The sequence below is a fragment of the Plecotus auritus genome, assembly GCF_963455305.1.
Source record: "Plecotus auritus genome assembly, chromosome: 3".
Taxonomy (NCBI): Eukaryota; Metazoa; Chordata; class Mammalia; order Chiroptera; family Vespertilionidae; genus Plecotus; species Plecotus auritus.
The window spans coordinates 108,216,341-108,232,539 of NC_137772.1; the positions used below are offsets into that span (position 1 = coordinate 108,216,341).

Genomic DNA, 16,199 nt, shown 5'->3' on the forward strand with positions numbered 1-16,199 from the left:
GCAGTGTTACTTACAATATGAAAGATATGAAAACCACCCACATGCTCATCAATAGACTAGTGGATAAAAAAGCTGTGGTGCATGACTGGCTGGTGTTGCTCAGCGGTTGAGCACTGAAGTATGAACCAGGAGCTCACATTTTGATTGCAGGTCAGGGCACAAGCCCAGGGTTGCAGGCTTGATCCCCAGTGTAGGGTGTGCAGGAGGCAGCTGATCGATGATTCTGTCTCATCATTGATGTTTTTCTCTCTCTCACGCTCTCCGTTCCTCTCTGAAATCAATAAAAATATATGGAAAAAAAGAAAAGAAAAGCTGTGATATATATATATATATATATATATATACACACACACACACATACACACACGCATACACATACACACACACACACACACACACACACAATGAAATATTACTGGGCCATAAAAAAGAATGAAATCCTACTATTTGCAACAGCATGAATGGATATAGAGGGTATTATGCACAGGGAAATATGTCAATGAGATAAAGACAGATACCATATGATTTCACTTTATGTGGAATCTAAAGAACAAAATAAAGGAAGAAACAAAACTGAAACAGAGTCATAGACAGAGACCGAACTGGTGTTTTCTAGAAAGGACGGGGATTGGGGGACTGGGTTAAAGAAGTGAAGGAATTAAGAAGTACAAATTGGTAGTTACAGAATAGTCACGGGGATGTAAAGGACAGCATAGGGAATATAGTCAATAATATTGACTATGTCTAGTGCCAGGTGGGTACTGGAAATATCAGGATGAACAATTTTTAACGTATATGATTGTCTAATCACTATGCTGTACACCTGATATCAATACAAAATAATAACTAAAAGTAAACTTCAATTGAAAAAATAAAATATACATTTTAAAAAGGCTCCTATAAAGTTAAAGGAAAGATCATAATAATGATAGCCTCTTTGTTAAATGTCTTAATTCTCCGTAAGTATAATATATTTTTATAATATGTGATTTCATGATTAGATTCGGCAACTCTGATTTTAAAACGTGCAAACAAGAACATGCAAAGTGCCCTAGTCAGTTTGGCTCAGTGCATAGAGCGATGGCTTGTATATCTAAGAGTCCTGGGTTCGATCCCAGTCAAGGGCATGTACTTTGTTGCAGGCTCCTCTCTGGCCTGGGCCCTGGTCTGCTCATGCAGGAGGCAACCAATGAATGTGTTTCTCTCACAACGATATTTCTCTGTCTTTCCCTCTCTTTTCCACTCTCTCTAAAAAATCAATGGAAAAATATCCTCCAGTGGGGATTAAAAAGAAAAAAAGAAAAGAACATGGGCAAAGATATAATTTTTAACAAGCTAATTTAATAGATGCTAGTACACATACCATTTCCTACATCCGTGATCCAAATGGTTTGTTCATACAGTGTACTGGCTGCAAACATACCATGAGGTGTGTCAACTGTGTAATTCCAAGCTCGTAGGAAATATCCATCCTCTGTGAACACTAGTACCTTTTGGATGTTATCCCCTCTCTGAAGGTATACAAAAATAATTGCTTAAAGTCAGTTTTAAGGAAGTAATGTTTATTTTGGCAGAGAGAAACAAAAAGTAAAGGTTAATCAAATAATGTTAACATTTATAAACATATATGACTTAGTACAGTAAAACAGGCTGTTGCTCCCTTTGTATTCGTGTATTTTTTTTTTCTAAATCCCAATTTTACTTACTTGGGCTATGTAAAGTAGTCCATTCAGGGAGTCAACTGCAACACAAAATGTTGCTCCAGTAAAGTACTCTGAATGTTTAGGCCAACCCACATCCAGCCTGTAAAGAATTTCCTCAGTTCTCCACGAAATTTGAAAAATAAACTCTCTTAAAACCTTAAATAAAATCAGAAGATGAAGATTCATTTTACAGTCTAGGTTGAAAAAGCAAAAAAAAAAAAAAAAAAAAAAGCTTACTTTCTAAGCATACCTTGACACCTCTATCCACAGAAGTCAGAAATGTGTGGGAAGGAATGGTCTTATACATTTAAAGACCAAGTCGACCAAAATACAAATCTGTAAAGTCTTTTAGGCTGTAGTGGTAGGTGGGAAAGAAGAGAATGCACACATATAGATGCTCCTCGATTTATATCCCGATAAGTCCATCATAATTTTAAAAAGCATTACTACACCTAGCCTACTTTAAATGTGCTCAGAACACACGTTATCCTACTGTTGGGCAATTATCTTGAGTTTCATCTCATGAAGCCTTTCTCTTCTCACCAGAAGCAGAAGACACAGATGTGTGTTTATAAACATGATGGGATCCGAAAAATACAATATCCCTCCCCCCCCCCCCCCCACACACACACGAAAGCTGACAACAGTGTATAGCATCCACTGTTTATCTTCCTGATCGTGTGGCTGAGAACTGTCTAGCATCAGGAGAGAGTAGCAGGCTTGCACAGTGCTAGCCCGTGGAAGTAGTGTCTACTGAATGGTATCGCCTGTGCACTATCCCACAGTAGAAAAATCGTAAGTCAGGAACCCTCTGTACAAACATTTTAAAACTAAGAGACAAGACAACACCTCGGAGTTCCGCTCAACCACCCTCACCCCACACCGCGTTTGAGACAAGTTAGTGCACCACCTCCATTGCAGAGGGAAGCATCGCCTCCCAAAAGTGCTATCTACACCACAAGCATCAATTTCTTCACTATTCAACTCACCGAAGAGCCAGAAAAGCGCGAATGTAAAATCAGAAATGCAAGGAAAAAGACAGTGCCGCTCGCGCACAGCCAGAATCTCGCCATGACGAAACAGGAAGCGCGACGAGGAGCTTCTGCTGGCGTTAGGAAGCTGAGACAGCCTCAGGTCCACTCGGTTCTTTGCAGCACACAGAGACTGCCCGGCCTCCGGGCTCAGGCTCCTATCTCCGATCTCCCTTCCTCGATGCTTGGGGTTTGAGAACCGGAAAGAAGCACGGAGCCGGCAAAAGACTATTAGCACTCGATCTGGGATTCCTGGAGCTTTCCTGCGTCCCCGCCCCCATGTCACGTGCCCTGGGGCTGACCCAGTGACCAACCCAACCCCTCCCCTCCGGGAAAGCGGTCCTACGCTGAAGACATCTTCTGTCTGCCAAAATAAGGGCGCCCATATCTCTGCCATAACGACCAGTGGATCATAGTTTTGAAATCAAGATTGACCAATCAGAAGCTAGCACACACAAACCTAAGATAGGGTGTGGCCCTCAAAAAATGGCTTCCAGGTTGTGCGAAGGGTGTCATCTGCATCTGATTCTGAGGAATTCAGGCATACGTTGTGGATACCTATGTTCCCACACAAGGACCCCTCCGTTGGCTTTCAGGAAAGAGTGGCCTAAACTAGCGGCCCAGCTTTGAGTTTGCTCGCTTGCGGCGGTTTCATTGAAGGCCCACTTGAGCCGGTGGGAGCTGTAAGGGTAATCGGGAAGGGCTCCTAGCCGTGTTGTTACGCGGAGTCCCCCTACCCAAAACCGTGCCCCGCTTCGCTCGGGTCCCGGTGCTCTCCGGCCGCCGGCCCGCTCCCAGAAGCTGAGGCAGTTGGTAACAAAGAGCCTGCCAGCCTACCGCACCCCGGGCTGCGCGAACCCAAGTGTCCTTCGGAGCTGCTGGAATGAGCGCAAGCTGGGCCACGAGTCCAGGTTCCTGGTGGTGAGGGCCGTCGGCTGAAGTGTTTGCGCGGGCGGAGAGGCCAGTACTTCTCGCCGCCCGCGGGACTCGGGGCTTGGGGAACTGCTCTCCCTGCGGCTTCAGGAAAGCGGCTTCAAGGCCTTCCCCCTGCGGCACCGGTCCTTCGGCTGCCCGAAACCACGCTCAGCTCTGGCTGCCGAAACCCGGGTTTATCAGCGGGGCTCAGAAAGGACCCGGTTCTTCTCCAAAGTGTCCTGAAGCTTTGTGTTAAAAGCTGGGGAAGCTTGATGCTTTTTGAAAAAAAATAAAAAGTCTTTGTAAGTCTCCATTTTTAGAAATTTTTTCAGAGTTTTAAGGAGTCTACCTCTTCTCATCCTTTCTCCTGCTCCTGTCGTCTTTTTCCTCCTCAAGTATAAACATTTTTACCTCAGAGCTGACGAACGTTTTGCAATTGAAAGTATAACTGTTAAAACCACGTCGAGAGTAGTCAAGATGGACAAAAAGTCCTTTGAAATGGTGCTGGATGAAATTAGAAAGGTAATTACATTTTATTCTTTAAATAATTTTATAAGCCACGAATTCTCATGGTTTATTCTCGTTGAGCTACTGTGCAGATTGTGCAAAATACGGGTTTTAGGATTGCAAAATTGGTTGGAATTTTAATCAATATATAGTGTTGGACCTTGTGTGTTGATACATTTCACGATACAAACAGAAATTAATAGCTCTGTACTTTTGGATTTACTGTGATTTACTATTTCTGAACCGATTTCCTCATCTTTCAGTAACAAGACATTGAAAGCTAGAGCAAATATGTAGAACATTCCTTTAATTGTTGTTATTACCATGACTGATTTTTAAAATCTGAGAATTGGCACACTATATTGCCTGGGCTGGACAAAATTTGTGCCTTAATGAAAAGTGTGTTATTAAGTTTAAAGTCATACCCTTAGGAATGGGCTTCAATGACTTGAATTCCAAAACTTTTTTCTCTTGCTTTCCAAGTTTTTGCACCTTTTTGAGACCATTGCCTACCTCCCAGAATGAATCTGACAGCAAAAAAAAATTGAAATTTAGCCTTGAGCATAACTACTTCAAACCCAGAAATAAGAATTTGCCTGAGTAGAATTAGAGGTACTTCCTGTAACATTCTCATTAGAACTCGCCATATTTCCATACTTTTAAGACCCTTGATTGACTTGGAAAGATTTGTTACTGTGTGCTCTGGTGCTTATTATTTGTTTCAGCTTATGAAATTATTAATTAAATTGCCTGTGGATATGCTGTTTTTCTTTATCATCTATAAAGCAAAATGTTGTTTTTCGTCATTCTTTATAACGCATTTCTCTTTCTCCAATTTGTATGTGAGGTGAAATTTACACATTCAGCAATATTGAATCTTCCTTTTTGAATGAAATTTCTGATTTCACAAACCCAGTTTGTCCAAATAAGATTTGTATTAAAGTGTCAGCTTGCTAACTCTGTATTTAGAATTTGCCACAATTTGTTCATGAGCTGGTATTTTAACTACTGTTTATTAGAAAATAATTTATGCATTGAGGTAGACCAGTAGATTTCTACAGTTGGAAACTATAGGGTGTTACTTTGCATATTCTCTCCCCCCTAAAGATCACACAGTAAATACTAATGAGGGAATAACAAGTTTCTCAAAGATGAAAATCTTGTTCACACAAGATAGCAACTTAAGTCATTATTTCTGTTTTGCAATCAAAATGTCTTTTGCTGTCTATGCCAAATAATTAGATGCAACAATATTGTCTTAGTCTATTAAAATGGTATAAAAATATAGGCATATCTAAATATGAGAATTACTATTGGTTTTTTAAAGTTACTCTCAGACTTTGTAAATGTAAGTCAGTTTAAACCAGGTAATCTCTTCCTGAGTGTCACCTTAGGTTTACAGGTAACTGGAGGCCTGGTGCACGAAATTCGTGCACTGGGGCGGGGGGGTGTCCTTCAGCCCAGCCTGCACCTTCTCCAATCTGGGATCCCTCTCACAATCCAGGACTGCTGGCTCCCAACCGCTCGCCTGCCTGCCTTCCTGATTGCCCCTAACCACTTCTGCCCGCCAGCCTGATCACCCCCTAACCACTCCCCTGCCAGCCTGATTGATGCCTAACTGCTCCCCTGCCAGCCTGTTTGCCCCTAACTGCCCTCCCCTGCAGGCCTGGTCCCCCCCAACTGCTCTCCCCTGCAGCTCTGGGTCCCTCCCAACTGCCCTCCCTTGCAGGCCTGGTCCCTCCCAACTGCCCTCCCTTGCTGCCCATCTTGTGGTGGCCATCTTGTGTCCACATGGGGCAGGATCTTTGACCACATGGGGGCAGCCATCTTGTGTGTTGGAGTGATGGTCAATCTGCATATTACTCTTTTATTAGGTAGAGGCCTGGTACACGGGTGGGGGCTGGCTGGTTTGCCCTGAAGGGTGTCCCGGATCAGGGTGGGGGTTCCCTTGGGGCATGGGGCGGCCTGGGCGAGGGGCCTGTGGTGGTTTGCAGGCCGGCCACACACCCCCGCGACCCAAGCAGAGGCCCTGGTATCTGGGGTTTATTTATCTTCTACAATTGAAACTTTGTAGCCTGGAGCAGAGCCAAGCCTTCTGCTTGCTCCGTGGCGGCAGCCATTTCTATTGGGATTTATGTATTTTCTATTATTGAAACTTTGTAGCTTTAAGCGGAGGCCTGGGCTGGCCAGGGTGTGCGGAAAACTTGGCTTCCTCCATCACCAGGGGCAACCCTAGCCTCCTGCTCTTTCCAGCTCCGTGGCTGCCGCCATTTCTGTTTGGGTTTATGTATCTTCTATCACTGAAACTTTGTAGCCTTGAGTGGAGGCCTAGGCTGGCAAGAGCAGGCGGAAAGCTTGGCTTCCTCCATTGCTGGGGAAACCCAATCCTCCCTCCTGCTCTCTGTGGCTGTAGCCATCTTGGTTGGGCTTATTTGCATATTCGCTCCTGATTGGCTGGTGGGTGTGGCTGGTGGGTGTAGCGAAGTGATGGTTAATTTGCATATTACTCTTTTATTAGATAGGATAATGACTGTGACTACTGTCAGTAAGAGAGAAAGGCATGTACAAAGACATTAGGAAAGAGAAAGATAGTAGGGGGAAAGGCAATGTTTAATTTGCTCTTCAAAAAGAAAGAATAATATTGTGAGTACTTACTATGTAAGCCTGTTTTAATCACTTTCTTCATGCGCTGTATGCACTATTTGACTTGAACCTGCTAACAATCCATGAGGTGTAGGTACTATACTCTTCATTTTACAGATGGCAAACATAGTCTTTGTGAGGTTAACTAGTTAGCACAGTTATCCAAATGGGAAGGGGAAAGGGTGGAAGGGTGTTGTGGTCCAGCATTCAAATTAAGGCAGTCTGACTCCAGAGTGCTATGCTGTTGTGCCTGGGGATACAGCCATGCCTCTCCAGCACTGATGAAAGAATTGAGACATGTCTTGGCATCAGCACAATCTATGATTTTGTCCAGAAACTTGCTTTTGACTGTGTTCAGTAATGATAATGATAATCAAACTCCCAAGAGTACATTATCCAGAATGACATTTCTATCCCTCCCCATTTCAATAAAAATTATACCCTGGATGTTTTTCTTACTTGATTAGCCATAGTATTTTCTACTAGCAAAAAGATAATGTGGAAAGTACAAATACAATTGTTTTATCGTGAAAGCAAAGGGATTAGTTGATTTTTAATGACTAATAGTTACCAAATTATGGTAATCTAGTGTTTTCATCTATAAACTGAAAATACTCGCAAAGAGAGCATACCTGATTTCAATCAGCTCTAGATAATGCTGGTCAAGGCCACCAGACTTCCCTCTGAATTTCCCATTGATAGATGCTACGTGAGGATAGGAACCATCACTTACTGAATACCTATTATATGTTAGATCTATTATTGACTATTTTAATCATAACTGTGAAGTGAGTAGTGAATGCTATTCGATTTTATGGGTAAGGAGGTGCTCAGGATAATTAAAATTCCTCTCAAAGACCACACTGCCAGTTTTTGGCAGGTGCATAGATTGAATTCAGAACCTTCTAGCTCAGCCTTGGGCAAACTACGGCCTGCGGGCCAGATTCGGCTGTTCTATCCGGTTCTCTTGCTCTCCCCTCCGCTCCTTTACTTTGATTTATATTAGTTCACACAAACACTCCATCCATGCTTTTGTTCCGGCCCTCCGGTCCAGTTTAAGAACCCATTGTGGCCCTCAAGTCAAAAAGTTTGCCCACCCCTGTTAGCTCCTTGGGTTCTCATATCCCCATAGAAAGATTGAAAGCCTTGACATAATAGGTACTGAATAAATAATTAATGGCTGGGTAATATCTGATACATTTAATCTTCTTAAAAATGACAACTTAGTTGAATTTGGGATGTTTAGAAAATCTAATTACATTTACTAGTACATAAATTCTATGTATAATTTCTATTATCTGTTATAATTCTTTTTTTTGTAGGAGTAAGTAGGGAGGCCCAGAAAGTTTTCCTACTGTCTCAGTATATCCCTTGAAGCATGGAACCTGGAAAGATAGAATGTCATGTCACCACAGTGACTTTAGCTGACTTTGCATGCTGGGCTGAAGATTTCCACTGTTTGAGTAGCTTAGATATTTTTGCTGTATACATATTACTATTCTGTTTACATATAATAATGCTGTTTTTCTTTTTCTTAGGCTGTTTTGACAGAATACAAATTAAAAGCAATTGAATATGTTCATGGATATTTCTCTAGTGAACAGGTATTCCTCTATTTGTTTAATCAAATGTCTTTTTCTTTCTTTTTTACTTTTTCTTTTTTTTTTTTTTTACCTGATGTTCTGGTTAATGTCTATTTACCTGCTGATCAAGTCAGAATTGCTTTTATGTTGTTGCTATATTTATTTAGGAACTTCAGAAACTTTCACTTTTAGTAGAAAACTTTACAGAATTTATAGCTTGGGTATTTTATAAACATACCCTCTTTCACCACAATATGCTAACATGATTTTAAAATGCAGTGTTTAAAAAAATCAGTTCAAAGTATTTGTCATTCTGGACACAATATCATACATCTTACCTAATAATAGACAAACATGTAAATTGACCATACCTCCGCTACGCCCACAGCCCATTAGAGTGAGTATGCAAATTAGAAGGCCAAAGATGGCAACGCCCAGCTGCTCCAGGCATGGAGTGGCCAGGCGGGGCAGGACACCTGCTATGAGAGGGAGGGCGGGGGGCGAAGGGATCTACAGGAGCGGAGTGCCGCAGCGAAGACCAGACTGCAGACTCCGGAGTCCGCAGCGAAGATGAAGATGGCAGACTCTGGCTGGAGTCTGCCACGAAGATGAAGATGGCAGCCTCTGGCTGGAGTCTGCAGCAAAGCAGCGAAGACGAACCGGCTGGAGTCTGCAGCGAAGATGAAGATGGCAGACTCCGGCCTGAGTCTGCAGCAAAGACGAAGGAGGGCCCGGAGCGAAGGCCTGGATCCCGGGTGCCGGAGGAAAACCAGTGCTGGAAGCCAAGGGAAGGAAGGCCTATTGCACTAATCTCTTCATGCAACGGGCCTCTTGTAAATTTATAAACTTCTAGTCATAAATGTACTCATGTTTGGGTAGTATTTTTAAGTTAATTGCAAAATTTACTGCATATTATAAAAGCAAACTTGAATAAGTGGTGAAATATAAGTAATTTCTATAACTGCCAGAAGACCAATGATAGTTTAGTAAAAATCTTTTACCTAACCTTAGGGAGAGTTTGCTAATTTTAAAAAATATGTATGCGTGTATATACACACACGTACATTGAAAGGCCAGATTCCTGAGGAACATTTAGAAAATACTTGATAGAAAACTAGGGCAAAAATAGAAATGTACATCTGGAGAACGGTTGTGGGAAAGGATAAGAACATAAATAAGGTAGACTATGTAGTATCTGTAGATTGAGTTAGTAAAAGTTCCAGCTTTTCAACTGTTTCTCAAGATGTTCAAAGCGTGAAGCTTGAAGCTTAAGCCTATAGAAGTTTTGCCCCCTAAATTCTAAAAAGGTACTTTATGACTTGCATGTGTTGCTGCCTATTTAATGAGTGTTTGTAGAAAACTTCTCTTAGTAGTTATTCCACTTTGCTAAAGTCATTGAAAATTTTATTAAGCCACTTTCTAAGGCTACTTTGTATAGTAAAGATTTTTCTTCCTATATCAGACATGATACGTATAGTTTTATGACTGGTAAAGTGCCAGGTAGTACTTACTATATAGTAAAAACATTCCTATAAAGTAAAGCCATATAATACACTCTTAACAAGTTATTTTCTATTTTTGTATCTCTTTATAAGGAGTAAAAAATATTTTTATTCTTCTACTCATACCACATTGAGACCACAATATATTTTCAGGAACTCATAATAATATAATTCATTAACCCAGATTTTATTACCCTCTCTTCCTGAGTTCTTCCCCCCCCCCCCCCCCAAGAGTGTCTTGGGGCATTTAACCAGGGTTATAGTGACCATATAGAGACTGTAATATTCTGAACTTGATGCCTTGCTCACTTCTTACTAGCTATCTCACAATATCACCCTTATCTGTTTGAAATTCACTAGTGATGGTGGGTGAGAGAGCCTCCCTCAAAATGATCTCCCATTTAGAAGCTGCTGAAGTATTCCTGGTGATTCTTACATTTTTTAGGGAATAGATATGTGATATAAATATGGATATTATGCCTTCCAGATTCAAGTAAAAGGTAGAAGATAGTGGACCTACACTAAACCACACCATTGAATACCCTTTTGTGATTAACTAAGACTAATCTTCATTAAATTTTTAAATATTTCCATTCAAAATATATCTTTACTAGTGTCCCAGTGCACAGATTCGTGCACATTGAAAGGAAATTAATTAGAAGAAATATTTTAGTATTGCTATTCATGTGTTGATAATGAAAAGAAAATAGGATTCTACCAAGAAAATAGGATTCTACCAAGTCTCCTATCTACCTACTCCAGGACTTCTGTGAGGATCAAATGAGATGAGGCACAGGAAAATGCTTCACAAACATTTGGTTAAACTGTAAAATGTTTGCACCTGGCTATAAAGCAAGTCAGGTTCCTGGGCTGAAGAAACTCCAAGCATGCTAGTTGCTAGGAAGAGGAAGCTGGGTGTTGTTACGTGATGTCATTACCCGGCGCACACAGCCATCGTTACTGGGCTGGGCTGTGGGCCCATTTTGCGCCATGGGGTCCTGGCAGTGTTGGCTGTGATTTGGTGGGGTGTTGCTCCAGGGTGGTGGCAGGCCTGTGTTCCACTTGGGGGAAGCTGAGTGTTGGTTTGTTGGCGCCAGGTCTGTGGTGCTGTTTATTTTTAAATGGACAGTGCACGTTGTGGCAGCTCTTGCGTTGAGCATCTGCCCCTGGTGGTCAGTGCATGTCATAGCTACTGGTTGGATGGACGGATACTTAGCCTTTTATATATATAGATATCCACAAGTTGACTTTTTAAAAAATATATATTTTATTGATTTTTTACAGAGAGGAAGGGAGAGGGAGAGAGAGTTAAAACATTGATGAGAGAGAAACATCAATCAGCTGCCTCCTGCACACCCCTTACTGGGGATGTACCTGCAACCAAGGTACATGCCCTTGACTGGAATCAAACCTGGGACCCTTGAGTCCGCAGGCCAATGCTCTATCCACTGAGCCAAACCGGTTAGGGCCATAAGTTGACGTTTTGTCTCTATCTAGTACTTTTCGAACCTTCCTTTTCTTTATGTATTTTAGTTTTTCTATATATAATAATAAAAGCATAATATGCTAATTAGACCGGACGTCCTTCTGTACCAAGCTGCTATGGGCTGGGGCTGAGGCAGAGTCCGAGGCCCCCAGCCGCCACAGCCGAGGCAGAGGCCCTCAGCCCCTGAGGCAGAGGCAGAGGTGGGTGGAAGCAGGCAGGCGGGGGCCAAGGCAGAGGCAGATGCCCCCTGCTGCCTCGGCAGCGGGGGACCGAGCCCCTTGCACAAATTTCATGCATTGGGCCTCTAGTATCTTATATTGTTCTTTATTTCTAAACCAGTGCTGTGTAAGACTTTCTGCAATGATGGGAAAGTTCTCTGTCTTTACTATCCATTATGGTAGCTACCAGCTTCATATGGTTATTGAGCACTTTAAAATATGTCTTTTACCAGTAAAGAACTTAATTTTTTATTTGATATTATTTCAGTTTATGTGAATTCAAGTAGCTGCATGTGGTTACTCTATTAACACAGTCTAAACTCTGGTGCCATGCTTACCCCTTATCATCTGGGCCCAGCAGAACATTTTGTATAGTAATTCAAAATACTGAAATAAACCTTGCAGAAATTTTTGCAAACACATTGTCATTAGAGCTAAATTACTTATTTACTTTCAGGTGGTTGAATTACTGAGATACTTCTCCTGGGCTGAGCCTCAGTTGAAAGCAATGAAAGCATTACAACATGTAAGTAACTTACTTTTCCTTAGAATATAGAATTTAAGTATTTTGGATTGTCCACTAATTTTCTATAATCCATCTCAAGTTGTAATTTGTTTGTATTTTTAAAAACCGATCCTAAATTGAAGTTTACTTGTATTATTCAAAATAACTGTTAAAAATTAAAACATCTCAGTATAAATTTAAATTATGTATACTGTACTATTAAATTATACACCATTATTTTAAGATCAAATACCATAGAGTCTTAATTGGCGGATTGGAGGAGAAAATGTTTATAGGTAAGCAAAACGTAGAATTTGAATTTCTAAGTATTTTATGCACTTTCTTCTACTTTTGGATATCTTCACCCTTCTGTATTTAAATCGTTTTAAACTTACATTCTTTGGACCAACACTGTCCAAATGAACTTTTAACCATGATAGAAATGTTTTATAATGGCACTATCCTAATATATAAAAACCCTGGGTCCGTCACATCCACAACGACCGGAGGCTCGACCTCATGCTCAGGCTGCACGCGCAGCAGGCTCTGGTGGGTGGGGACCGTGGCAGCGGAGATGGGAACAGGGGAGGCGGGGTCGGCACTCATACTCACTCACAACCGCACACACGCACAGACACACACAGCACCCACCAGCTTACAGCCTTTTCTCCCTTTCTTTCCCTCCCTCCCAGCTTGCTCCCGGAGCCACTCTCAGAATGAGGAAACAAAACAGACTGGGCCTGAAGAGGCCTGGATGGAAGGGAGGGTGGGAAGAGGGTGGAGCGGCCCCCACTGGCCCCACCCCCTCCCAGCCAGGAAAGAGGAAGATGGAGACATGGAGGCAGGGAGCCCTGGAGGACTGCTGAGAAAAACAAAGAGAGACAGAGACTGGGCAAGATCAGGCCAGCAGGGGAGGGCAGTTGGGGACAACCAGGCTGGCAGGGGAGGGCAGTTGGGGGCGAGATCAGGCCAGCAGGGAAGGGCAGTTAGGGGCAATTAGGCAGGCAGGCAGGCAGAGGCAGTTAGGGGCGATCAGGCAGGCAGGCAGGTGAGCGGTTAGGAGGCAGCAGTCCCAGATTGCAATGGGATGTCTGACTGCTGGTTTAGGCCGGATCCCACAATCGGACATCCCCCAAGGGGTCCCCGATTAAAGAGGGTGCAGGCTGGGCTGAGGGGAACCCCCCTACCGTGCACAAATTTTGTGCACCGGGCCACTAGTCTATGTATATAAAAGCCAAGCGACCAGAATGATGGAAGTACAGGTCATGATGATGCACACTGCGGTGGCCAACCTGCCCGATCAGGGCCCCAATCGGCACCGCCAACCTCCTGCAGCCCCTCCCTCCCCACCAACCCAGCCCCTGATCGGCTCCCACCACCCCGATTGGGGGTGGGGCCAGCTGGCCAACCTCTCACTTCCCCTTCCCCCTGCCGGCCCGGCCCCGATCGACGCCCATTGGAGCATGCCGACAGGACCCCACCCTTGCACGAATTCTTGCACCGGGCCTCTAGTCTAATATAATAACCACTGGCTACATGTTTTTTGGAGTACTTAAAACCCGGCTAGGCTGTCTGAGGAACTATATATTTTTTTAATTAATTTTAATTTAAACAGACACATGCCTAATGTCTACTGTGTGAACTGCACAATTCTACAGCCTAGATTAACAGAGGCATCTAAATTTAGATAATATCTATAATAATAAAAGCGTAATATGCTAATTAGACTGGACAACCTTCCACAAGAAGCCAGGGCTGCGAGGAAAGCCTGGGTCCCAGGTGCCTGCTGGCGGCCAGAGGGAAGCCCAGGTCCCAGTTGCCGGAGGGAAGCCCGGGTCCCAGGTGCCAGAGGGAAGCTGGTGCCAGCAGCCAGGGGAAGGAAGGCCTACTCTCGCACAGATTTCTTGCATCGGGCCTCTAATTTAGCTATATAGGAAGTTTTTTGTAGAGTATCAGGCATAGGTAGCGTTAAGGAAATCTATAGATTCTTAACTTCCTAAACTAATTTGCCTAAGAAAATGTCTGAGTCTGTTAGTGCTTCTTCTTTTTAACAATTTTTTTTTTCTGCCTTACAAAAAAGTGGTTATCTTACCGAGCCACCCATCATCTAGGGATGAAGATCTTTCCCCAAGGGCCAAAGAGACAATGCAACCTCCTGAGAGGGAGAGCAAAGCAAGAGCTTCTGTAAGAAATACTTTCGGGGACCTTGCTTATTTTATCAAGCTAACAAATTCATGACATAGCTCTGAGGTCTACTTGCCTATTTACTTACCTTAGAATTAAAAATCAGAGGTGAGAAGGTTAGCACAGGCACAACTTAATGAATTTATTTGAATTAAATTAAGCCCAACCTTTTCTGACTAAGTCTGAAAGACTGATTTTGACAATTAGGTTACATAATACATTTTCATATATGAGTTCCAAGGTTTTTTACAAATATATAATCTATCCTATATAACAAAAGCCTAATATGCTAAGTGTCCAGGCTTCCAGTTGGCCATTCAACCAATCAAACCGTAATATGCTAATCATATGCTAAGGCCGCTCAACTGCTCGCTGTGATATGCACTGACCACCAGGGGGAAGATGCTCCGACCGGTAGGTTAGTTTGCTGCTGGGGTCCGGCCGATCGGGACTGAGCGAGACAGGCTGGACACACCTTGGAGCCCTCCCGCAATCCCTCCCTGGCTGGCCAACTTCCCGCGTCCCTTCCTGGCCCCCATGGGGTCCTTCGGCCTGGCCTGTGCCCACTTGCAATCCGGGCTGAGGGGACTCCCCCCTCACCCTGAGTGCACGAATTTCGTGCACCGCGTCTCTAGTACATATAAAAGTCTAAGCGACCGTTATGACTGACTGGAATGACCAGAACGACCCCTTGACCAGTCGCCATGACACGCACTGACCACCAGGGGGCAGGTGCTCAATGCAGGAGCTGCCCCCTGGTGTTCAGTGCGCTCCCACAGACAACCTCCCACGGTCCCCCTCCAGCCAGCTGGCCCCCCCGATAGGCCTAGATCTCTGGCCAGGCCAAGGGACCCTACCTGTGCACGAATTCGTGCACCAGGCCTCTAGTAAACTTATAAATAAGGAAATCGATCTTTTACAAATATTTACACTTCTGGTAATTTTTTAGATGTCAATTTAAAAACATGCAAATTCTTTTGGTAGTACATGAATAAAAATATTTAAAAATCACCTATCGAAATTTAGGAATCTGTTGGATGTTGATTTTAAGTGATATTACATTGGCTTTGCTTTGGATTTCCTCCACTGTTAACATAAATCTTTAAATTGGCCAAATCTTCCACCTGCTCTTCAAAAATAAGGAACCTTGTTCAAATAAGTTATGTAATATTCCATATAAATTTGGGGTGCCACAATGCACATTAACATAAGACTTAAGAGTTCTGCAGTCAAGAAACCTGTTTAGTCCATCTTTTTCTAACTGGTCTGACTGTAGCACTCATTTTTAGTAACACTGAATAGCACCATGGACCTCATTTTAGGAAGTGCAGATTATGGTGTACCTTGTACTTTAAGAAATGTAGTTTTTTTTTTACCTTTTTGAGCAATATATCTCCCATATTTGCAAATATCCTGTCTGGCCAACCTTTTGGAGGAAAGTAGTACATGTAAATTATTTTTTCTATAGAAGAACACATTGAGAAATGTGGATTAAAAAAGAGGACATAGGAGAATTTAGATCTTCATTTGAAATAATTACATTGAAAGGAAGTTTAATTCCGATATTAGTTAGGGCTTACTTTTGAGTAAGCAGTTTTCCTCAAATATTTATATTACAAACATTAACTAGTTATTCATTCCCCCAAATTTTCTGGCTTGAAAATTTCTCATGTTCAAATTAAAATTATTTTTATATTAATAGAAAATGGTGGCTGTTCACCCAACAGAAGTGGTCAAAATACTCAACTGTTTCACCTTCAGTAAAGACAAACTAGTTGCTCTTGAACTATTAGCTTCGTAAGTATTTCTTTTTTTTTTACTTCATTGGAGGAAAGTTGGAGGATTTTTTAAGTGTCTTTTAACTCAGTGTTTGTTAATCTCTCAGAATTATATTAGTAAATGGAACTCTAATAAAATCTACT

At 42.5% G+C, this 16,199-nt stretch overlaps 2 protein-coding genes across 10 annotated transcripts in view; one reads left to right on the top strand and one right to left on the bottom strand.

Annotated features, from left to right (window-relative positions):
- Positions 1 to 3,331, bottom strand: part of NHLRC3 (NHL repeat containing 3) — a 150,936-nt gene extending 147,605 nt beyond the window's left edge. For 3 of the 7 annotated variants that reach the window (XM_080659402.1, XM_080659399.1, XM_080659404.1), the window contains exons 1-3: positions 2,693 to 3,331; positions 1,707 to 1,859; positions 1,364 to 1,511 (exon numbers count right to left, since the gene is read on the bottom strand). In XM_080659402.1, the coding sequence (XP_080515528.1) occupies positions 1,364 to 1,511; positions 1,707 to 1,859; positions 2,693 to 2,776 (385 nt within the window). In that variant the 5' untranslated portion in view covers positions 2,777 to 3,331. Of the gene's footprint in view, positions 1 to 1,363; positions 1,512 to 1,706; positions 1,860 to 1,953; positions 2,057 to 2,692 lie in introns of all 7 variants that reach the window. The other 4 variants (XM_080659400.1, XM_080659401.1, XM_080659405.1 and 1 more) reach the window with 4 other exon arrangements.
- A 723-nt stretch (positions 3,332 to 4,054) lies between these two features.
- The window catches only part of PROSER1 (proline and serine rich 1), a 70,625-nt gene continuing 58,480 nt past the window's right edge, over positions 4,055 to 16,199 (top strand). The window contains exons 1-4 of one of the 3 annotated variants that reach the window (XM_080659395.1): positions 4,055 to 4,171; positions 8,338 to 8,403; positions 12,046 to 12,114; positions 15,980 to 16,074. In XM_080659395.1, coding sequence (XP_080515521.1) covers positions 4,127 to 4,171; positions 8,338 to 8,403; positions 12,046 to 12,114; positions 15,980 to 16,074 — 275 coding nt within the window. In that variant the 5' untranslated portion in view covers positions 4,055 to 4,126. Of the gene's footprint in view, positions 4,172 to 8,337; positions 8,404 to 12,045; positions 12,115 to 15,979; positions 16,075 to 16,199 lie in introns of those variants that run through there. The other 2 variants (XM_080659396.1, XM_080659397.1) reach the window with 2 other exon arrangements.